The 23,781-nt window shown below is 33.9% G+C and overlaps 1 protein-coding gene across 1 annotated transcript in view; it reads right to left on the bottom strand.

Moving 5' to 3' along the window:
• Nucleotides 1-1,525: 1,525 nt before the first annotated feature.
• LOC132545192 (carbonic anhydrase-related protein 10-like) overlaps nt 1,526-23,781 on the bottom strand; it is a 70,425-nt gene continuing 48,169 nt past the window's right edge. Inside the window, exons 5-9 of the mRNA XM_060208868.1 lie at nt 15,033-15,128; nt 11,412-11,478; nt 10,336-10,490; nt 2,202-2,327; nt 1,526-1,582 (exon numbers count right to left, since the gene is read on the bottom strand). Of these exons, the coding sequence (XP_060064851.1) occupies nt 1,526-1,582; nt 2,202-2,327; nt 10,336-10,490; nt 11,412-11,478; nt 15,033-15,128 (501 nt within the window). The remainder of the gene's footprint in view (nt 1,583-2,201; nt 2,328-10,335; nt 10,491-11,411; nt 11,479-15,032; nt 15,129-23,781) is intronic.

The raw sequence follows: 23,781 nt of genomic DNA, 5'->3' as shown, positions 1-23,781 counted from the left end.
ATTTTAACATTGGGTTTCTAGATATATTCATCATGAATGTTATGACCTCACGGATGTTATGACCTCATGGATGTTATTACTTCATGGATGTTATGACCATTGAGTGTTATGACCTCATGGATGTTATGACCATTGAGTGTTATGACCTCATGGATGTTAAAACAGTAAAACTCATTCCGTAGATGAATAGTTTTTGCTTTATGTAAAAATGTAAAGAATTCCCGATACGATGTCAAATACTCGGTAATTATTTAATGTTGAAGTCCCGTTGTTTAATAATTTTCGACATTACAGAATTGTTTAAGTCCAACGTTAATTCAGTGTACTCAGTCTAAGGCGTTGCTTTACATCAAGGAGCAAAGCTATTTCCAAAATGAATACTGCATGTGTACCACTCTCTGCTTTTGCCATGATGTCGGCAAATTCCCTTTTCAGACTTGGTCATTTGTTTTTATACATCAGAAGACGTACACATCAGAAATGTCACTGGCAAATGTAAGTGAATGAAAGGAAACTAACTAAAGGCTCAGTTTAATTTTGTTTAGTTATCAAAACGTAATAAAACAATGTATGCGACAGAGGGATTCAGTTGGAATATCTCTTAAAGAAATTATATTCAAGATAAATGGGAATTAATATATTGTACGTAATTCTGTAGTCACTGGATGTTTTAGAATGCAGCAGATAAGAATTCGGATTTTTTTTAATTTACAGGCAAAAACACAGAAATAAATCGTTTGGTAATTTTAACGGGGGTTAAGCAGAGTTTTATGAAGAAGAGAGTTGGGAATTTGCAGTCCATTAGCCGTCTGCTTATCTGAAGTTTCGTGCGGAACAGAGAGACTTGGGAATAACAATACGGCGTGGATGATCACCGTGTGAGGGAACCAACTGACAAAAATCACACAGGCCTCAGAGTTATGTATCGAAGACATTATGGTAATTTCTGAAATACTTTTAATATTGACCAATCATTAAATTAGGTATAGTTTTGTTTGTTTATTAATATATACTATTGGGGGAAAAAGGAAGAAAAAATTGTAATCTGATTTTTTTTTTTATTTATTATTTAGTATGCATTTTCTTTTCTTTTCTGGTTAAATTGATACATTTGATGTTTTGGAAATAGATATGATCTTGAGCATCCATCAATTATAAGGTCCATATAACAATGAAATTCATATCTACGACAAACAAGATTTTTACTATTACAAAATGAATTTAAATTTGTTGTGCAAATACGGAAAGAAGTTATTTCTGTCGAAAAACTCTATCTCGTATCAACATTAAAAAATCAATTTTTTTGTGTTACCCGATATAATCATTAGACTTGATCAACGTTAATTTTAGAAGTTAATTTAAGCTGTCAGTTGACTTCCTAACATTAGATGTCAGAAGTTGTTAACGAAACTAAATCTAAATAACTTACCTTTACCAATTGGACTCACCATCAATTAGAATAGTCTGTTTTGTTCAAATGAATGATAAAAAATGAAAATAAAAAGTAGATTTTTTCAAGAAACACTTACATATTTTGCTTACCTTGATAAAACGTTACTTTTCTTGCGTGGCATTCTTCATTCTGAAATTTAATCATAAGATTAAATGTTAAACAAATATCTGCTGAACCACAGCCGATATAACTTTATTACTTTTTACACATTCGGAGAACATCGAAGCCTTCAATTCCATTAAATCGTTTGCTTTTTCAAAATATAAGTTAGAGCAAGATTCGATTTCTATATATTATGGTCGATGAAGCAGAAGACGCGTATGTTTTGGAACGCCAGGTCGTATTCTCCTTGTTCATTTTCAGGAGTCTCCGTGTAAGTGTTTTGTTCATATTTGCCCTAGTGTTATTGAATTTGAGTATTTATTGTGCTTCTGTTGATATGTTGGTATTTTGTTATTGTTGATGATGATGTTTATGTATGTAACAATTACGTAAGTATCCTGTTATGATGATTTATTAGAAACTAATTGCACTAATTAATATGCACTGCTGAATATTTAAAATTAAAAATCCACAAGAGCAACAGCAAATTAAATGTATAACCAAATCAAATCACAAATGAATTACTAGTACATTGGATGTTCTTGTAGTAATGATTATTCAAAACTAGCAACGGGTGAAAGTTGCATCAGCAGCACATCAGTAACATGTATCCAGACAATAGGATCAAATACATGTGAATACTAACCTGTGTATTAGATTGTATATTTGTTCTCACTAGCCTCCTATTGAGTGGTAAAGGTGGTCTGAAATTATTTTCCATTAGGCCGTCCCCTTTACCGCCGGTAAAAGTCATTTCTCGTAATAGATGAAGCTGAAAATAACAAAAGAGTAATATATCAGCGCTGTGGAAAAATCATATCTCATCTTAAATATTTGATAAGAAATTACTCTTTGCCAGCTTTTCACAACTATTCAATTTTTAAGGTTAATAACGAAGTTAACAGAAATTCAAAGTAAGTGAGAAATGTTGGCACCTTGCCACCATTTCTGAATCTAATAACTTACACATTAAGTTAAATTAACACATCATTTTTGAGTGGATGTCGGTACATGCGGTACCTCTACAGTTTCAAATATCACCACATGCGGTACCTCTACAGTTTTAAATGTCACCACATGCGGTACCTCTACAGTTTCAAATGTGAACACATGCGGTACCTCTACAGTTTCAAATGTGAATATATGCGGTACCTCAACAGTTTCAAATGTCACCACATGCGGTACCTCTACAGTTTTAAATGTCACCACATGCGGTACCTCTACAGTTTCAAATATCACCACATGCGGTACCTCTTCAGTTTCAAATGTCACCACATGCGGTACCTCTACAGTTTCAAATATCACCACATGCGGTACCGTCATACGTCTAACGTCAGTACGTCTGTTTTTATTATCTTTTAATGATTTTTCATTGTAAAGTATCTACTATTTTGAAACAACTCAATCATCCAGCACATTGATAGAATAAATTCAATTGTATAATGTAGAAAACAGATGTCTGCGTTGGAATACTTTCAGTGTATATTGCAACCAAAATGGTAATTAGATTATAGAAAAATAGCTATCGGTATCCTTTGGTGTTTAGAACATTTCTTTTGCGAAAAAAACCCCGAAAAATGATAGATATCGAAAAGCAAAGCCCGCCTTTAAAAGCCAACGATTAAATGCATTTACAAATACTGGATTTGTACTTATGATGTTAGATTTTGATTTCTTAAATGATTGCAACTCTTTTTAACAATACTATAACCCCGTATTTCATGCTTTACTCTCTACAATTAAATCAGAAAAAAAACGATATAATCCCTATTATTTCTGATATGTATAAAATAAGGAAATAAGAAAAGAAAGTACCCTGGCTGCACCTAAATCATCCCCCAAGTAATGCACATTTTGTTATCATATATTTATAGGATATATAAAAAATCTTTACGATTCCAATTTACCAGGTAAATCATAGGTAATAACTATCACTAAATGCCTGCCATAAACAGGGGTTACTATGCAACTGCACTTATGCACGTGTCCAGAAGTTCGGCAAACCTGTCTGGGTCAATCGAGTTCTTCAACATGTGATAGATGATTGCACTTTCTTTGAGACTTTGGTGAGAAAATAGTGTATATCGCCAGCCCTTAAAAGATTTAATGTGAAAAGCCATTGTACAGTATCACACATGTATATGAAAAAGTTCGGTCAGCTTGTTTTTGGTATGTCCTGATCGCCAAATAATGTCCAATAAAATGGACGAGCTTGATCAAAAGGTAATTACAAGATCCCGTGGCAATTATTTGTGTTAATAATAAAAACAATTTGAATAATTTTAAAATTCAAATAATATCAAAAGCTGTTCGGAACACTGGTTTGTCTTGCCTTTAGACTTCAACTCCCTGGTCAGAAGATTATCCCCTGAATAATTAACGTCGATGTTTACACGTTAATGTCTGGTGCATAATTTAAGATTGGATTTCAGATGAGGTGATCGAAATTTGATTGTCTCGCTATTCACTAGAGATTTTACAAAGTGTCTGTATGTTTTCCATTCTTTACTGCACTTATATTGTTAATACCTGCATCTTTAGTGTACGTATGTTAAGAAAACTTGGAATACAATCCTTTCACTAAAGGGTAATACGATTACATGTGTTGGGTATCACAAATGGTAGTAAATTGAGGGAATTACATTAGTCAAAGGCTGGAAAGGTAATTCACTGGTAACGGATTTTTCCCTCGTTCTTGTAAACATTATATAAATCTAAATTTGTATGAACAGTTACTTTTGTATGCATTCGGACACGTTTCACAGTTGAAGATGAAACATGACGTATGAAAGAACTTTTAGCAACCGTACATTGAAGAGAAAGAGACAGACATCGTCTTATTTCAAATGATAAGGGAGAATATGCATGTATAAAAAAACTATATTCATAACAGAAATCAATATGTAATCTGGGTGTATTCAATTCTCCTATCATATAGGTTGCATTGGGTATCATGTGTACGGCATTCTTACGAAGCGCCGCCAGTTTTTACTTGTTTACTATCGCAAAGATAATTTTGTCTACAGTAAACACCTCCTATACATATTTTGAAACTAGATAATATGTAGCAATCTGGTGTAGCCTTTCACCGCCCCTCTATTTATAATTCTATCTGACTTACCTTTTATTTTTGTAATCTGTGCAGTAATTGAAATTACACCAATACGCTTACGTTTTAAACTTTTCCCCGTAAGATACTGTAGCTAAATTTAGACAGTTCTGAATCTCTTATCCCTCAAATTCAAAATCTCATTTTGTTCCTTATATTAATTACATAAAATAATTAGCCATGTGATCACGTTAATTTCGTAATACGTGTTTATAGTCCGTTACTTAATAGCAAGAGTCCAATTAAAATAATAAAAAATAAGGTTTTATTAACATCCTGTGCTAAAATTTATCCTGAAATGAGTCATAGTGGTTTTTAAGTATACAATGTGAAGTTTATTTTAGGAACAAATATAGTTTTTCCTAATTGAAGCTTGACAATTGTTTGACATTCACTGTAATAATGACTAACAGTGGAGAAACGGCTATGATATATATGTTACACAGCACAATAAAAAATATGCTCAGGAAATTACTTCGACAGAATAATCCTTCACCATAAAGGTTGAAACTTGTTTTACAAGGTTGGGTGTTTAGACCCATCAATTACAACTGTAGAAGGCATTACATTTTACAAACCTCAGACTTGTTCTATCATAAATTAATAATGATTTATATTAGGATCACAATAATTAGTTGAAAATTAAGAAAACATTAAACACGTTTAAAGTCCATCGTGAAAATAACAGTTCATGAAATTGCTTTTGTGATAAAGCAGGCCTGGTAGACCTTCATTTACACGCGACAGAGGTAAAAAAAAAAGCCTTGACAGATGCACGTTATTGTGATTTTTCCCCTTAAGACCAAGTTTGTGATGATTAGGACTATGTACGGCGCTATGTTATTGCCAAGGTTTAGCTTTTCAGACAAACAACCTTCGCTGGTCGTATTTATGTGGACTTTGCACAAAACCATTTATTTTCGCATTATATAATTTTAGGTTTCTTATCTTAGATATCTGCATATGAATTCTTAAAAACAACGTCCTTTTGCAGTGTTCCATAGTTGGTACACAAACCTAGCTTCATTTGTTAGAAAAAAACACACATCCAAATAAGATTTTAGACGGACTTCAAGGCGGACACACCAAGGAAATATTGTGTCTGCGAAAACAAATCGTAGGTACATGTCATTGGTTGGAATTACTGTTTAATCTAAAAGAGCTGCTATTTGTCATGTGTATCAACATTCAATCACGTTGCAAATATGTAATTATTTCATTTTAACTTCAGAATTCGATTGAATTATAACTTGAATGATGCAGTTGCTAGGGAAGTAAGTACGCAGGCAGGGACTAGATTGCCCCTAACACGGTATAAGTCGAACACAATTTTGTTGAATTTGAATCGATATTATTTTAACATACTATCGGGACTTCAGGGCGACAACTTAATGATTGTGCAAAAAACACAAGAGAACCGTACCTTTTAATGAAATTTAGAGTTAGATACAGTAGAGTCAAACAGTGAATTACACTGCATCATTTAGCTGTGTCGTCTCTCTAGGACTCTTCAGTGATGCTAAGGACCTAACGTTTGAAGCCTGGGATGTGACTGAGGAAAATCAAAAGTAATTGAAAGAAAACTCGAAATCCTGATGGGAAGGTACACTAGCCCAATCATTCGATGTTCATCATATTAAGACGATTTGTTTATATATATCTAATATTTTTTCATGGTCTATAAATCAATAAATTACGAAGTAAGATCACATAAATAGCGTCAATGTTGATCAAGAGTTTAGTTAATATGTACTTAACAATCACTGACCACGTATTACTGACATAGGCTCTCTATACTGTCGCTATCAACTAATTGACAATACGATATTTTCCATTTGTCCTTTCATATAGAACTTCCTGTATCCCCAATAGCTTCCTACATCTATTTGATAGCCAGTGACATCTATCAGCAGGTACAGTAAGTTTTGTCTCTAGTTTGTGTATAAAGTCCTCCTACACTACAAACAGGTTCACTAGCTGTTAGGCATCGACACAATTCAGTCGATAATCAATACTTCGCATAATTATTAGTACGGGAAAATGGGGAGTAACTCTATCGGACTTGAGGTGTGCCATTCAAACACGGCCATTTTTTCATAATAGTATTGCTTTTCGAATACACAATGTATTCATGGTAAAGGACGCTTTCGCAATATTTTATACTTAGTTTCTGATGCCCATAAGATGACAATAACAATCACCTGCAGTGTTGTAGCCCCCACATTTTATGTAAACCATCGCTATTAGAATTTCATCAGTGTTGGTTATCTTTATCTTGCATTCAGGTTCCATTATATATAGAATATGTATACAGTACAGCTGGTAATTATCGCAATCATAGTTCACTCTATTCATATTTTGTCTACTGCTGTTGGTAAAGGCATAATCTTTTGAGTGTTATGGAGACGTTATGACATTTAAAAAAACAAACTCCTCTTTAAAAATGTCAGGGGTACACGCTGTTTTGCCAGTCGGTGTGAGAAAGCTTGCATAATGACCTAAATATCAGCTTCTAATGTAACGGGTTTAAAACTGTACAAAAAACACACATGTGAATATCACGTTTTAATTAAGATACACCACACAGCTGTTTCGGATTAAACCTGTCTTTAGGTCATTAAGATACATATCACAGCTGTTTCGGATTAAAGCAGTCTTTAAACCATTAAAATACATCACACAGCTGTTTCGGATTAAAGCAGACTTTAAAGCCATTAAGATACATCACACAGCTGTTTTGGATTAAAGCAGTTTTTATGTCATTAAGATACACAACACAGCTATTTCGGATTAAAGCAGTCTTTAAACCATTAAAATACATCACAGCTGTTTCGGATTAAAGCTGTCTTTAGGTCATTAAGATACACCACACAGCTCTTTCGGATTAAAGCTGTCTTTTAACCATTAAAATACATCACACAGCTATTTCGGATTAAAGCAGTCTTTAGACCACCAGTCCTTCACGTGTTGGAATATATATACATAATTGATCGTGTCGCTAACCCAGTTTGAGTCCTCCATGCTTACTTTGACTGTGTCTATGTCCATCATCTATTCGAATGGTAATGTGCATATCGCGTGTATTTTAGGATGCCACATTCTATCAACGCAAGATGTGGCGATTACATCTGTCGTCTTTAAACAGATCGTATTACTTATATTGTAAAATATTAATAAAGTGATACCGAAATAACGCTAGATTATTCAAACGATAATACCCATTAAGATCAAATTTATTTTTACTTAACTGAACCACGCAATAGTATTCGTGTCTTCATGGAAGCACTGTATGTTTTTGTATGGTGTTTTTTACCTTCGAGGATGAAATAATAAAACATATTTTGGTCAATAAACTATATCGTTGTTTGCGAATTGTAAATGTGTGGAGGTAATAAAACAACTCCAAACGAAATCAGATTTGACAATTTGTGTGGAATTTTGCCATTTCCTTTTATATCCGCCTATAACACGTTATATACCCGTAAACGGAATCGCTAATAAATGTTATTAGGGTAGATATCTGTATTTACGTCTGGCTTCGGGTGATGTGTTTCGTGACCTAATCTAATTCAATTCATTGCTTTATGCTTGATGGATGTACAGAGTCCTTCAGAAATGTTTTTTGATGTTTACGTCCAAATTCCATATAAATTACTGATTTCATATGTCTTTGTATAATCGCTTTGTATTGTTTTAATGCATCTGTGTTCTGTAATAGTTTTGACAAAAAAAACTTGTTATTGTCCCTGAAAACTATAACATGCTGGCTATCAAAGGGCCACCCATTAGAAACAACAAACTTTACAAGAAGCAATGAAAAAGGACAATTTCATGGAAATTCTCTGATGTATCCGAACTCGTGGAAATCAGCAATTTCAAACAGAGTAGAACATTTTTGTTGTTTATATGTAATATAAAAACCGGACAGAAAATAAATATGAATATATTTAGAAATTAATTTATGGACAAATAGAATTGAATTCACTAAAACAAACACATTAATAAATGATTCAGTACTATGTTACACTAGATGTTGACTCTCATTGAAATCATCCATTTCAAACCGAAAAGTACATAGTCGTTTTTTTATGTAATTAGAAGTAAAAAAGAAAAAAAAGAAACAATAGCAGTTTTTTTTTTAAAAAAAGTAACTCCCTTATGTATATAAACAAACAGGACACCTTTCACTTATTCAAACACATTAACAAATGATTCAGCCACTGTATCACGCTAAATGTTCATTTCACTATCATTCACGAGAGCCGATATGTTTAAAACGACAGGATACACGTGCTATCGCATCAGTGACGTTATCATAATTTGTACAATTTCAGGGGATTCATTGTACTTTAAGCACATTGCCAGCTGCATAAAAGATGCATAAAATCTATATGGTATTCAACGACATTTGAAACAATTTAACAATAAAAATCTCATGCAAGACGAAATCAGCTCATGTCTGTCTCGAAAATTCCTTTTAATGTAATTAATCCAACAGGTAAAAAATATTCCTCTAAACGAAACAGCTTCGTATTATATATCACAGTTTTTTATAACGTGGAAATACAGATATTGTGATGATCAGTTAAAGAGTTCTACCTCGAGTGTGAAACGTCTATTGCCATGTTAAAAATATCTCTATTCCTTTCTTCAGACGAACAATAGTTTCCTGATGTTGACTGGGTTTTGTTGTATGCGTTTATACAAAGTCCTTAATGTTGTTGTTTGGATTGATACAAAGTCCTTAATGTTGTTGTTTGGATTTATACAAAGTCCTTAATGTTGTTGTTTGGATTGATACAAAGTCCTTAATGTTGTTGTTTGGATTTATACAAAGTCCTTAATGTTGTTGTTTGGATTGATACAAAGTCCTAAATTTTGTTGTTTGGATTTATACAAAGTCCTGAATTTTGTTGTTTGAGTTTTACAAAGTCCTAAATTTTGTTGTATGCGTTTATAAAAAGTCATGAAATTTGTTGTATGCATTTATATAAATTCATCCGTTTTGTTGTCGGAATTTATATAAAGTGGATAATAATGCGACATTTGACTTCTATCCGTGTTTACGTCAAAGAATGAAATGACTACCTAGATATAAAAGAATATCAAAAATGGTACATCTTAGATCGATAGCATCACCGCCGTCATAAGACAGATACATTCTCATTTGTAATATTCCACATTTACATGTTGTCAACACATTACTAGTTTTCCATGTCTGAAAATTGTCTAATCTGTTGAGTGAGATATTTCGTCATAATTGCCTTTCTGTTTGGAATTATATTTCACAATGGCGCCATATAAGGGCGAAGCGGACAATACATAACTGTAAATAGCATTGAAAAACATGTTGTTTATATCATGTATGTATTCTATGTCTGATGAAGAGTAATGGACGAAAAAACAGAATGATTTAAGGCTGGCGATGCGTTGTTGTCTAGAATAGCATGCCATGATGACATCAGCAACATTAAGCGAAATAGAATTACGGTGAGATTTTTAATAAAGAGAGGCAGTGGAGTTAGTCACCGCTGTCATAGGCAAATGTCTTTCTGGCTTCAAATTCTGTAAAAGAACATCCCCCACATTGCGATTTAGTTTCATCCTTTCTAATGTGTAGTGTTACACCTCTAACAGATAAACGCTATACTTGACTAATAACACTTCTCACCTGATCTTTTGATACGTGTATCGGCTTATTTAAAATTATCCACGTGACCGTCTCATGGCAACCAGGTTGTGTGAGTGACCCCTCATACGTTATGAAATATTCTGACGTTGGTAACATTTCTGATACAGAAAAGCCTTGTATGTCTTTTTGCATTCCTGTAACATAAATAGAATGCACACTAAATCAGAGAGGCAGTATGTCCCATGGGTCTGACTGTTCCATTTTTTATTCTCTTTTCCCAATACTATCCTGATTAACCTTCTCCGGTCTGTGCAAGATCTTTTATTAAGATTGCTCGAACTGAACGACTCAAGGTATCATGAGTGATTTCCCTTTGAGATAGATCCCGTTATGCCTGTGAGATTAAATCGCGTTTTGCTGATTGTTTATTGAACAATTAACACACACATATTATTTTCTTTCAAAAATGCGCTATACAATGTAACTTTTTTTTACATTATTGATTCATAATATTCGTCTATTTCATAACTAAAATATCATAGAAGGACTGAACAGCTGTATTATTAATGCATTTTATAAAATATTCGGATTACACTGTTGGCTATTGTCAAATATATTCAAGATAAATTCACCTGTGTATTTCCTTGCAAGTGCTTCAATTGAACAAATCCATAAAGCATTTACCTATGTTTTCACTATGGAATTGTAATAATCTTTAAGTTACAGCGTCAGCAAATTGTACTTGTATAAATAGAAAAACCGGTAATGAAATTGGACGTTATAATATGGTGCTATATAGAACTTACGTGAATAATTCTAAAAAATACCATGTACCCCTACACTTAATGAGGCAGTGAATACATTGTATTGTTCCTTCCTTCTTGTGTGCTATTAAAATCATATCCACACCTCGTGAAAATACAATAAATAAATAAATAGTTTATCAAATAATATACCGCTTTCATGTTACTTACAGACCCCAGCATTAATTTCCACATACGTATTTTCTCTATCTCTCTCTTTTCATTATGAATTACCTACTCTATCATACGTTTTATACATTGACAGAGAAATACCATACCGGAAGTGGGGTTATCACCGAAAAAAATACATACCTCTTTGTTGAATACTTCTTGACATATCTACCAGTTTTCCAAATTGTTCGTTTCCTGATTCGGTTACCTAAAACATAACGTTTAAAAGTGAGAAAAAATTGACAAAAAGAAAAAAGTCAGATATACCATTACACCATGGTGACGTAACCGCAATCTCGGTCTATCTGTTAATTTTGTAGAGTTAACATGCCTCGTTTCACCTGACTAGACACAAACAATAATTATAGCTATTCTTAATTAAGATCGTTACTTAGATAAATGTTTTTCTAAGATATTTACGAAGACCTCCTGCAGACAACCGCTTGCGCTCAAAAATCGATAAATACAACACAGAACACATCAGCCAACGACAGAAGTATAGACGGTACCAGTTTGTGGAAAGAAATCAACTTGACGGTATGCTTACTGGGAACTTTGACAAATTTCAGAACTGAAATGGACCGTAATTATTCCCAATTAAACAAAAAAATATTATTAGTTCATATTTTACAGAATATGTGAGAAATATAAAAATCCATGTGATGAAATCAAGCTTACAAAGTTTGAAATGAAAATAATTGTTTTATTTAGTTTACTGTGGCATGTCGAATACAATTGTATGCGGTCAATACATCAAAGGCAGAGTGACATTCACATTGTTTTGTCTATGTTATACGGGTAGTTAAGGTAGACAGGTCACAGAACTGTTGTCTGCTCGCAGGAAAATCAATATAAATCCAGTTATACATCTCCATATCCTTGTCAGCTTGGTACTGTTTACATATGTTTTAAAACGCAATTAAACTGAAATTGTTTGAAATAGTGTAATAGTATTTCAATAGTTGAAATTGTCTCGATTTAACCAAAACCTTGAAGAGAAAAAGATATTGTTCTTGTTTTTTTGTTGCTTTTTTTTTTTTTTTTTTATTCTTCCTTATTTGAGGGTTTATCTCTATAATTTCTATTTTCAACGGATATGCCGTACTAAATCCTCGAATATAGAAATATATCATTTAATGGTCAGTATGTTATATAAGATCAATCTGTTGAAGGATTTCTCGTGATATCTTGTTCAAAAACTTTCTAAATTCGAAAGAAACTAGGTATGATCTTCGACCCATCAGCATGACCAATAGACACGTAGTCCTCAGGTTGAACAATATCTTTTATCGCCATTAAGTCTATGGAAGAGGTGACTACATACGGAATCTTCATGTTTTCTCATTTTCTCATTCACGTCTCGGTGTCATGTAACTTTACTTTTGGCCCTTCGAGAGCAACCATCCAAAAGAGGGGTTCTTTCATCTGACTTAAACAAACCGGCATCATTTGAGCGGCAAGGATAACTGTTTCTGTCATCAATACAATATGACCAAGAGAGTTGTCTTTCAGTTGGATAATGTGGATAGTGCCATCATGTTATTTACAAGTGTCATCAAGTTATTTACAAGTGTCATCATGTTATTTACAAGTGTCATCATGTTATTTACAAGTGTTAATGGTTGTCTACAGTGACTTACAGATCGGTCTTCCATTGGCTGTTTTCTTTTTTGTCTCGCGTGCGAGAGAATCAAGATACAATGTATTGGCGTTTTTTACAGTGACAGCTGTACATACCTTAGTGTTGAACTCCAAATTATTCATTTAAAATATAAAACTATTATCAGAAGACCTTACTAACGGTAAGATATTAGCAAGAACATCTAAGCACATGATTTCAATTTAGTTGACAATTAATGAGACTTTTTAAAAATAAATTTTGCCCTGACAAAGTTTTGCGTGAAGGTCTACATTGAACTCCATTTACGTACACAGGCTATCATAACAAAACACGGAATATTTCTAAATATATCCATCCAAACATAAACTGTGGATTCACAATCACGTGAAATCTACTGTTAATAAGACTTTGTTGCTGTATGTATAACACACAACAGACGTCACAAATCTTCAGTTTGCTGTAAATTGAACTAGTTAATTGTACCATATAAAAGTTTGCTCTTGAAATGATGATGATAGTACTACCTAAAATAGAATGTAATGTTCGATCAAATTTTCTGTATTGTTACAAAACTTTAGTTTTCGCGTTGTATCTATCGCTACCGACATCAGCTTTCGTCGTTTAAACATGTCTTCTTCATGATGTATTTATGTTGGTGATACTATTCCAAATAGTAATTGTTACTGAGGAATGTCTCAAAATAACTTTTGAAAATATATGTATGAGTAACCGTTGATTTGAAGCTCACGAGAGTTTTAAAATAACGAGGCGGTCTGATTATAAACTTTAGAGAATCATGTCAGCGCATTGTGAAATGATGATGGGTGAGAGCACTTTCAAGTGTTCCGAGGTGACGTGTGAAACTAGGTTTGTTCAAAGGCTTACAAACCTCATAGGTGGTAACCATGCTTTCAATAATGATAATTATTACCAATCTTCAGTTTTAATAATACTCCTTCTGATATATATGGCTGCGATTTATTTTCAATATTTCATCGAATCGAATTAGAATCATATTTTACTATTTTCGGAAAAAGGAGGAACCACAACAATGCTCTGTCCAATAAAATTACTTCTCCGAGTTTTGACTCGTCGGAAGTTGATATTGTAACTCGTCGGAAGTAGATATTGTGACTCGTCCGAAGTTGATATTGTAACTCGTCGGAAGTAGATATTGTGACTCGTCGGAAGTAGATATTGTGACTCGTCCGAAGTTGATATTGTGACTCGTCGGAAGGTGATATTGTGACTCGTCGGAAGTAGATATTGTGACTCGTCCGAAGTTGATATTGTGACTCGTCGGAAGTTGATATTGTGACTCGTCGGAAGCAGATATTGAGACTGCGTACTGCAGCATAGACAGGATGTTGGTTAACACAGAAAGATACTGAAAAATATATCAACTTAGCGATTTGACAGGGAAACGTTCTCAGAATTAACGTCATTAATTCGTTAATATGCTGACATCGTGCTATGAGCTATTGGATATCATGGTAAGAGATCACCAGCAATTATGACGATTGTCCATTAGCTAACGAAGACTTAAATATTACGAATTGCTGACCCTAATATTATCTATGGTATAGTGTAAATATGATATCCTTTGACATAAAACATTCTATTTCCATATCATAGGCGTCATGACCTTCGAACTTTAAACTTTGGCTGATAACTACCAAACTATACTAGGTGTATATAGTGACGTCGCAATACAATGATCAGCTTTATCTGTTTCGGATACATGAGATATCGTGTTGACGTTTTAAGATTCTGACATACTGAAAGTAACACACACAACAATGCTGACAAAATAACTACTATTACAATGGTAACTAGTTAAATACATGCTAGTAAAGCTGAATATGAAAGTTATTCGGGAATCGGTTGACAGGAAATTAATTGATTAACAAATTTAAAAGCATGATTTTAGGATAACACGTAAAATCGATGGAAAGCGGTAATTGTTCGACTCTGAGACGCCAACAGTGACCAGCTGGTCTAAATTATTAAAACATACTTTGTTATATTTGAAAACAAATGTTGACTTTTTGTGAGTTGATATGAGAGTACGTCGCCAGAGAACGCCGAGCTCGGAAGAAAAACAATGATATCAGTCATGGTGAAACAAGGGGAAAACTTACCATCGCCATAACTGATATTGCTGCCAGTCCGTGTGGTGAAAGGAGGGCTTGTGATGCGTTGGTATAAAGATCTCCATTGTAACCCACTATTTGTATCTGAAATCATACAATATTTCACAAGATATCAAGAACGCGTTAAAGAAATTTTATAATATATATAAATAATGTGGGTTTCTTTTCGCTTTAATCGTTTTTGTTCCTGCAAGTAATGCAAGAAATGAGACATGCGCTAAAATTCCGGATATATCATGAATAAGTATTTTTTTATATTGGAGCATTTTTCATGGTCAAACGAGTCGAGTTAAACGTTCGCTCTGGTTGAATGGAAGGTATTAAATACATTAAATATCATCTTTATATCTAAGTACATTATATGCCAAGTAATGAATCACACTACCCCATTCAACTGTGTTGTCCTAGCAGGACTCCTTAGTGATGCTAGGGACCTGTTTTTAAACCTAAAAGGCGGGTTTGGTATATCAAAACCTGACTATTCATGGTAGAGAAAGGAAGATGGAATTATCTGATACTGCACCTCAATAAATTTCATAAATGTTCAATATTGGATTTTTTAAAGAATGTTTAGTACAAGACATGGCTATTTCAGACACGTAGATGTCCATGTTGATAATATTGACTGTTTGCGTGCGAAAAAGCAATCGATCATCAGAAATGCGTCAATAACTCGCGTTTTTTCCTGCAATTATGATGCATATACTACTTTGAATTTTTACCGACGGTTCGATTATTTATACATAAATTTCCCTCATAAACAAGTACAGTCTTTTGATAGCAGTCGTTACATAATTTTGATGACCTAAACAAAGACAAATAATTATTTCAAGTCGATATTTTTATCAGATGATTATAAAAAGCAGCAGTTATTAATGAAACAAACTTAACATTTTGATTTTAGCCAATGATATTTTTTTGCAAATTGGAAAAATAGCCCCGACTTTTTTTCTAAGCTAATTTCTCTACAATGGTTGATGAAATTCTGAAATGACCCATCGAGAGGTAATTGCACAACAGCTGTGTGTTGTAGCGTACCAAAGAACTAAACATATCAGATACAAAATTCACCGCACGCGATCTTCGTTAGCCAATGAAATTTACCAGCAATATTATAAAAAAGATATGGATGTTATGCATGTGATTCCTGTTACGGACCAACTGTTTGTGGAAAAAAAGGAATAACGAAATACGGCTTACTAAAAAGGATAGATTAATCATCCAAACAGGTGCAGTATCCAGCTTTCCTAATTTTCAAAACGGAAAGCGGAAGAACATATTTTGTTATGACAAGTCCCAAAGATTGGACAAAGACACAACTGTCATTAGGACTTTTGAATATAAATTAAGACTTAGATATAGAGTAGCCAAATGTTGAATCAAACTGTATCATACATCTGTTTCGTTCTTCTAAGGCTCGTCAGTGATGCTACAACATGCAGCTGTTTCGTCCTTCTAGGACTCGTCAGCGATGCTATACCATACAGCTGTTTCGTCCTTGACTGTGAAAAACCCCAATGGGTCTAAATAGATGACGAGATAGAGAGGCATGCTTACTCAAATATGCAATAATCTTTATTTGCAATATTCAAATACTTTACAAGAATGCCAAGATATTTATATTCTGAACCTTGCCACTCTTAAATTCAAACGAATAAAACGTGATATGATGATTATGGCAAACCTCGGGGGTTACATGGCTACCAGGTATGCAAAATTTTTTCTTCCGATGTCTATTGAAACCGAAATGACCAAATATGCAGATGATGCAGCGATGCATTACCTTGACGATACAAATAGCACTTACAGATGATAATAAATATCAACATCTTATAATAACAAACCATGATACTTCACCCTCTAATGTGAATCAGCGGGCAGAGCAATAATGACAATGAATCATTTAATTCAGATAAAGTTTTCAGTGCATTGCAGAAAAAACACTAGCATTATTGTTCTTGTTTTAGTGGGTCGCAACGGTGGTACAATTGATAAAATTGTACATATGGATTGAAAGTCAGTTTTTAAACGTTCTTGGTGCTATAAAATCAGCGATTACATCCATATGGCATAAAACCTGTTAAGGAACACATTCGTTTATAGGGATTATCTGTCTTTCTTACGTAATTTCTCAGAAATGTGAGACATTTGACAACTGGAGAATTCTCCTTTAAAATATTTTCACAAAATGTCACGTGATTTTTCATAGCCTTTTGGGGGTAAATTTTTTACGTATTTAAAATCAATTATGAAAACATGCCGACAATTCATAACAACAACCTGTATTTTAAGTAATTGGAATGCGGATAAAGTCTCAGTTTAGACGAACCTTTGTTTAAGGTGTCCAATTATTTCTATTGTGCCTCGGAAAGTGTGTACATCACGAATTGCCACTCGGTCACAAGATATCAACTCCTGATCTTACATAAGCACAATAATGTATTCAAAATGAATACCCTTATCCTCGGGGACATATACATTGTTTCGAGAATGACGACCCCCGATCTGTCGCGCCCAAGGGAAGTAATGCGCGTCTTTATGTACGGTAGGAAGAGCGTAGTTTTAATATAAAGGTCAGCACTTGGAATGACAGCTGAACTGTGATCTAGATACAATATCGACTGATGTGCTACTAAGGGCGGTAGGAATCTAGCATGAGAGAGAAACAGAGTCATGTAGGTCGTGGGAGTATTGGTAATTAATTTGATGGGTAACCTTTCGTTAAAGCTGCTGTCCTTCCATAGCTAATGGTCTCACGAAAGTTAAGGGAATTCCCTAATGGAGTAACTTTAGATTCTGTTAGGTTCTATTGATTTTGAGTCTGGTTTATGATTATGTTGATCTCTTGGTATTTTTTACTTCATTTTACTTGACACAGCTACATGATGTAATTTCTTGTTTTGCTCTACTTTACCTAACTCTAAATTTGTATTAAAAGGTGGTATTTATTTTCGCGTTTTTTGTATAAGCATTTTATATAAATGTGAACTTAGTGTTTCACGCATTTTCTGTAATTTTTTTTTTTTTTTTTTTTTGCATCATAGACATGGGTAATCATTGGATTACGAAGGAACATTATTAAGCGTATTGCCATGTGTGTACCTAATTTAGCAACTTACTCCAGTAAATAATAACAAATAAAAACCCCGAAGTAGGCTATAAGTCGGGTCGTATGGCGTTAGTTGTTCTTGAGCCTTGTTAGTATGCATGACGATTCCATTGTTCAACTTATTCTCTTTTGGAACGTGACATTAATGACTTTGTTTAACCCAGATTTACATAGCGAGGTCATAGATCAAGCCGAAGACGCTTAACCTGTCAGAACACGTGGGTTTTTCCTCGTTTCCGTGTTGATCTGTGTTTTGTCTTTTTGTTTTGCCAAACTTTCGTCGAATTTGAGTTTAGATTAAGAGTCTGCAGTTGGTAATTACTTCGTTGTATGTGTATGATTTCCTGTGTTTTGATGATTGTAGCAGAAGTCTTGCTTGCTGCCAACGAATGCAGGAAATAAAAATATAATTTTATCACCGGTGTACTTGAAAACAGTTTTGTCATCCGATTAAAGAAAAAAATAATTAATTACATTATAAATAGTATCTTTTAACAGTTGAATACGTGTAATTAACCCGCACTCCAATTAGTATCTTGGATTACAAATATCCACCTTCTATACACTGTACTGTCTACGGTTTACACGTGTTTAGTAATAAGATGTTTACCCTATTCAAGTGTATGCATATTTTAGCGAACAAAACAAGATTATTTAATGGCGTTTTGTGTAAACTTTCAGAATTCCGAATTATGATAGCACAGTGCACATGAGACCAGAAACATTCTGGGTTTCAGGGTCGATCAGGCTATTTACGTCATTAACAATCGAGAAAATTGTGCACGGTAGATCATGTTTCTTCTGTCGAAAATTACTTTATTGGCCAATCAAATTTCCTTTTACATCTCGAATTAATTGGAATTTAGTATTAAGGATTGGCGACATCTGAAAAACAAATTTAAAAAAATATCATCGATGAAAGGCTGCTTTAAACAACAACCATTACAGGTTTTTGAATGAATTTTGATGACATCGTTTAGTGCGTTTTCGCCGATCAAGGATCAATTCTTGGATTATAATATGAAACACCCAGCAAAATAATTGCTTTCAAGGCAAATAGACGTTAGCGTTGAACAAAATGGTTGACTAGATAGCTAAGTCATTTTCGTTCACATTTGTCATTCCTTTATTTGTCACAATACAAAAAAATCACTCACGCTAGGTATAATTATTTATAAAATCAGTAATATTTCTACTCATTTGTTTATTTAACTTGCTTTGTGTAGTATTTCTTCGTACCAGTCATTAATTAGCGACTCTTTTCTTTGAAATATAAATCCTCCAATTAAAAGTTGTAATCTAAATCCTCAAAAAAAAATCTACGATATGTACCTTAACGAAATCCATTTTCCAATAAACAACGTTCTTCATTCCTGTCATTAATGTAAGAACAGCCATTTCGATACAAATAACCAATAGAGTTTTATCACTAAGGATAAGTATGAGTGGGGTGTACTTTACATGGCGTGGCACGTTGTCATATCATCCATCCCGTGCTACGTGTATCTGTACATTCATTACATTAATTATAGAAGATTATTTGCACTGTAACGAGCGAGGTATCAGCACAGCTTATAATGCTAGATATGTGGTAGAATGAAACCGGATTATAAAACATTGCTAATGCTGTATAATTATAGCAGAAACTGAACATGAGAGTTTACAGTAAGAATGGGATTATGGATTTTGTCTGATTTCTCAGAATATATGTATAAACATTATGTGAGGAATAAATCAATGGGAAATATAAAACTAACTGTTTAATCGGGAGCCGAAGCGAAAACAGATTGCTCTTTTTACCTCTTAATTTCAATTCGCCTTTCGGTGGTATTGTCATGGTTTATCATGTAAATCAAGCTTGCATGCTGCTACAGGACGGGAAATTAGTCACTCTCATCCAAGGATATGGTGTGTTATTCAGGGTAATGTTTTGAGCGTATTGACAGTCATATGACATCACGTTATGTTGCTTATCAACATAGTAAGTACGTTAATATCACTGATATACCGTGAAAGTTGTCTTTTCCCTTGTTTCAAATTTTCACGATTTTACCAATTTTTATATACAAAATAGGTAAATTTTTAGCGAATATCATTAAACGAACTCTTCTTTATCTTTGTTTATAATATTTTCAATATATCGTAATTTCCATTTATGAAAACAACAAGAAAATACTAACATGTCAACATAATCATAATCAAAACTCAAATGCAACAAAACTTCAGCAAGGTACGAACAAAAGAAAGCTTCAGATAAGGAGAAACCTGAAAAAGTTCAAGGATAACAACACAAGGTGTTTCGGAAGAGTAAGCGTCTTCTGCTTCATCGACGACACCCGTCATGTTAACCTTTGATCAATCCGTGTAAATAATGTCAAGTTCTCAAATGAGAGCCAAGGTATAGAACAACGGACACCAAAGACGTACTATTGGGCATCAAATACATCTTCATATCTCAAGAACATAATTAGAGCCGTTGGAAGATAACAACCTTTCAATTAGATTGTCTCTCATTAACAACGGACTCAGTGCTCTTTCTTGGATTGTTGATACCATATAGGAAGGTGGCAATTAGTTGTCAACATATTAAGGCATTCAAAACAACGTCTAAATCAATGTTAAATGGACGTTTTACAGGAGATAATCCCTTACATCGGTAAGCATTCAAACTATATCCGAATAATTGATAAGTCATGTATATGAGCGTCTCTGCATAGTCAAAGGAGCTAACATAACACACGACACAAAGATATTCTCTATTGTAATTATTCCTAGCGATAAGAGAACCCCAGCAATATATTCCGTGAATCTGTTGAAAGTTGACACATAAAAAGTACATACCTGACGAACAATTAATTTTGAAATTAAATTACTGCGATAAATGTTCCTTGAATAAGTTCTAAGATTAACTGATAGCTTTAACACGCAATGATAAAATAAACACTTATAAAAAGTGACAAGTTTCAATTGGAAAACGTCCGAGAATTTTATTATTGTTTTCTACAATCCAATCTAAGGTACTGTATTTATTGTGTGTACATTAAATCAAATCGGTCATTAAAACCCGTCTGTACACGCACTTTCAACGAATTCACTATTCCAAGAAAGTATGACGCTGATGTTGGAGATTTTGTTCAACTTTTTACTATATCTACACATGTGATAGCCTACTAGAGATTCGCGTTGCGCTAGATAGCGTTTATTGGCACTTAGCACGTTTGGTTTTCAATGGAAGGATGGACAACATGTAACTTATCTAAACAAAGGCAGTGGACTGTATTTCTCGTTCTTTTTTTCTGATTATACATTACATCAAGTATATGACCTTTTTCTATTCACGTTAATTGCGTGCACGAAAACTGAAATCTACCCAGTAGCACTTTTCTAGAAATATATGGCCATGAAACAAGAAATAGATATATATGACAATAAATATTTCAGAATACAGAAAAGGTACTTTTTTTCGATGGATTAAATCTTACCAATATCACAATTTCGAAGAAAAAAAATCAAGAAAGTTCGAAACAAACAATGGCTGCCTGTATTGATTTCGGTTCCAAGGTACGATGTGTCTATTTTTAGTTGTTTATCCTATGGCTTATCCTATCCTATGTATTATTTTATGTTTGTGAAAAAGATGAGTAAGATATCGGATAACACAACGACATTATACTGAAGTAACAATGAAGCGTACATATAAGCAAAACTTTATGTGGTTGAAGTTTGTAATGACTTGTCCATTCAGTATCCTTTTCCTATAAGCTGCTTCAGCAGGCATGCTTATTTGTCATGTTGCATTAACAACAGAGAAAATGCTGACAAGTCAACAGAATCTTAACGCCAACCCCAATTCGGTGAGACTAAGGCAATATATCGAAAATAACAGATAGTAGGAATAAGATTATGTGTTCCGCAAGAGTAAGCGTCTTGTGATTATTTGACGACACCCAGGATATGATCTTATATACCAGTAACGTAACGTCACCAATTGAGAACAAGGGAAATAACATAACGGAACCTTCAAGCATTCTTACGAATACCAAATCCCACCCTTTATCTTCGTACCAGGAAATAGAATAGTTCGCAACCAAATCAAAATGACGACAATCGGCATGTCTCAAAAACCAGTGATATCTTCGATGAAAGTCAAGATCTTGGGAACCAGACCACAAATTTCGAATCAACTATGACACTTAACTACAATAAGATGGAGAAGCAAGGATGTTGCTATCTTGAACTGAAAAAAAATCACAGTAGGAAATGCCATTATCAAGCTTATCATACAGTTAGATAGAAAGTTGTCCGTGTTGAACTGTGTGAAAAGAACTAGGAAAGTGGCTGATGGAGAAGAGTATGTGGTGTCCTTGATTTCTGTGGGTTCATACGATTGGCTGGGTCAATAGGTTTTGCTATTCAAATATAAGACATTATTAATATATCTAAAGGTGAAATTGGAAGACATTTGTAGGTATTTTTAAACAATTTTGAACTGTTTTTTCGATAAGTTCAGACTCGTATGTCAAGAAAAAAATCAGCCAGGAGAAGACGGTTTGTTTCCATAGGAACATCAATAGTCTGTTGGAATATTTTCCAAACATATTTTTAAAAAATGTTTTTCAATCGTTTTAGAAGCAACGTTGATAATACTATGACAAAACATATCTCAGCCAATATTCAAGAAGCCGTAGATCTGACCAACGCGTGCAAATCCTATTGTAAAGTCGGACGACCTACTTTGTTTCAACAGGGATTAATTATAGATGGAAAGGTGAAGAGAAGCAGACGAGGCCACAAGCATTCTAGCTTTCCGACCAAACTTCGACAATATTTGCTGCTCCCACAGCAAACTCGTTGTTGAATTAGAAGTGACCACTTTCCGTATTTCCATCAGCATAAATCTACCTCCTCATTGTTGTTTGACCGTAAACTTTACCGATGGCAATCATGGTCAGCTAATTTCACCACGCGATCAGGAAGTTAATCCCGCGTCTCTTGTGAATCATTAACAACAGAATAAAGAGGACAAACGGTCGATATAAATTGACTGAAAAGTGAGAGAAAAGGTAATGAACAAATTTGATAAGAAAGAAAACAATCCATACACTAAATTGGAATTATCGGAAGGTGAAAAAACACCGTATGGAAATATAGATAGTTTATGGAAAAATAGGTTCACGTTTCATTGTTTTTTTATCTGAATTTCATGTTTATAATGAATGGGTCAGTATTTTCTCTATAACCTTCTATTTGTTAATTGAAGGGTTTTTTTTCATATTGTGTTTGTTAGGTTTATCATCCTATAAAAAGATTCATTTTGAGAAAGCGTTTCCTTGTCGTATCTGGTGGCTACCTCACTGAATATCATACAGAAGGTTCTTTGCATACCCTTCAGAGCAATTTGGAAAGGACACAATCATGACAACAAAGACGGATACTTTTCACTGCTTCCTGAAAAGGAAGCAAACCGTCAAGGAAAGGTAACGTGGGACCAAGGTCACATGTTACACACGCCATCGTCACTAAAGGGTTACACATATATTAAAGGGTTACAGATATAGTAAAGGGCTACACATATAGTAAAGGGCTACACATATAGTAAAGGGCTACACATATAGTAAAGGGTTACAG

Source organism: Ylistrum balloti, unplaced genomic scaffold (genome assembly GCF_031769215.1).
Source record: "Ylistrum balloti isolate Yb309-2 unplaced genomic scaffold, AGI_CSIRO_Ybal_v1 Utg369830, whole genome shotgun sequence".
Lineage (NCBI taxonomy): Eukaryota > Metazoa > Mollusca > Bivalvia > Pectinida > Pectinidae > Ylistrum > Ylistrum balloti.
Note: the sequence above shows the minus strand (reverse complement) of the source record. Positions and strands in the feature narration are given on the sequence as shown.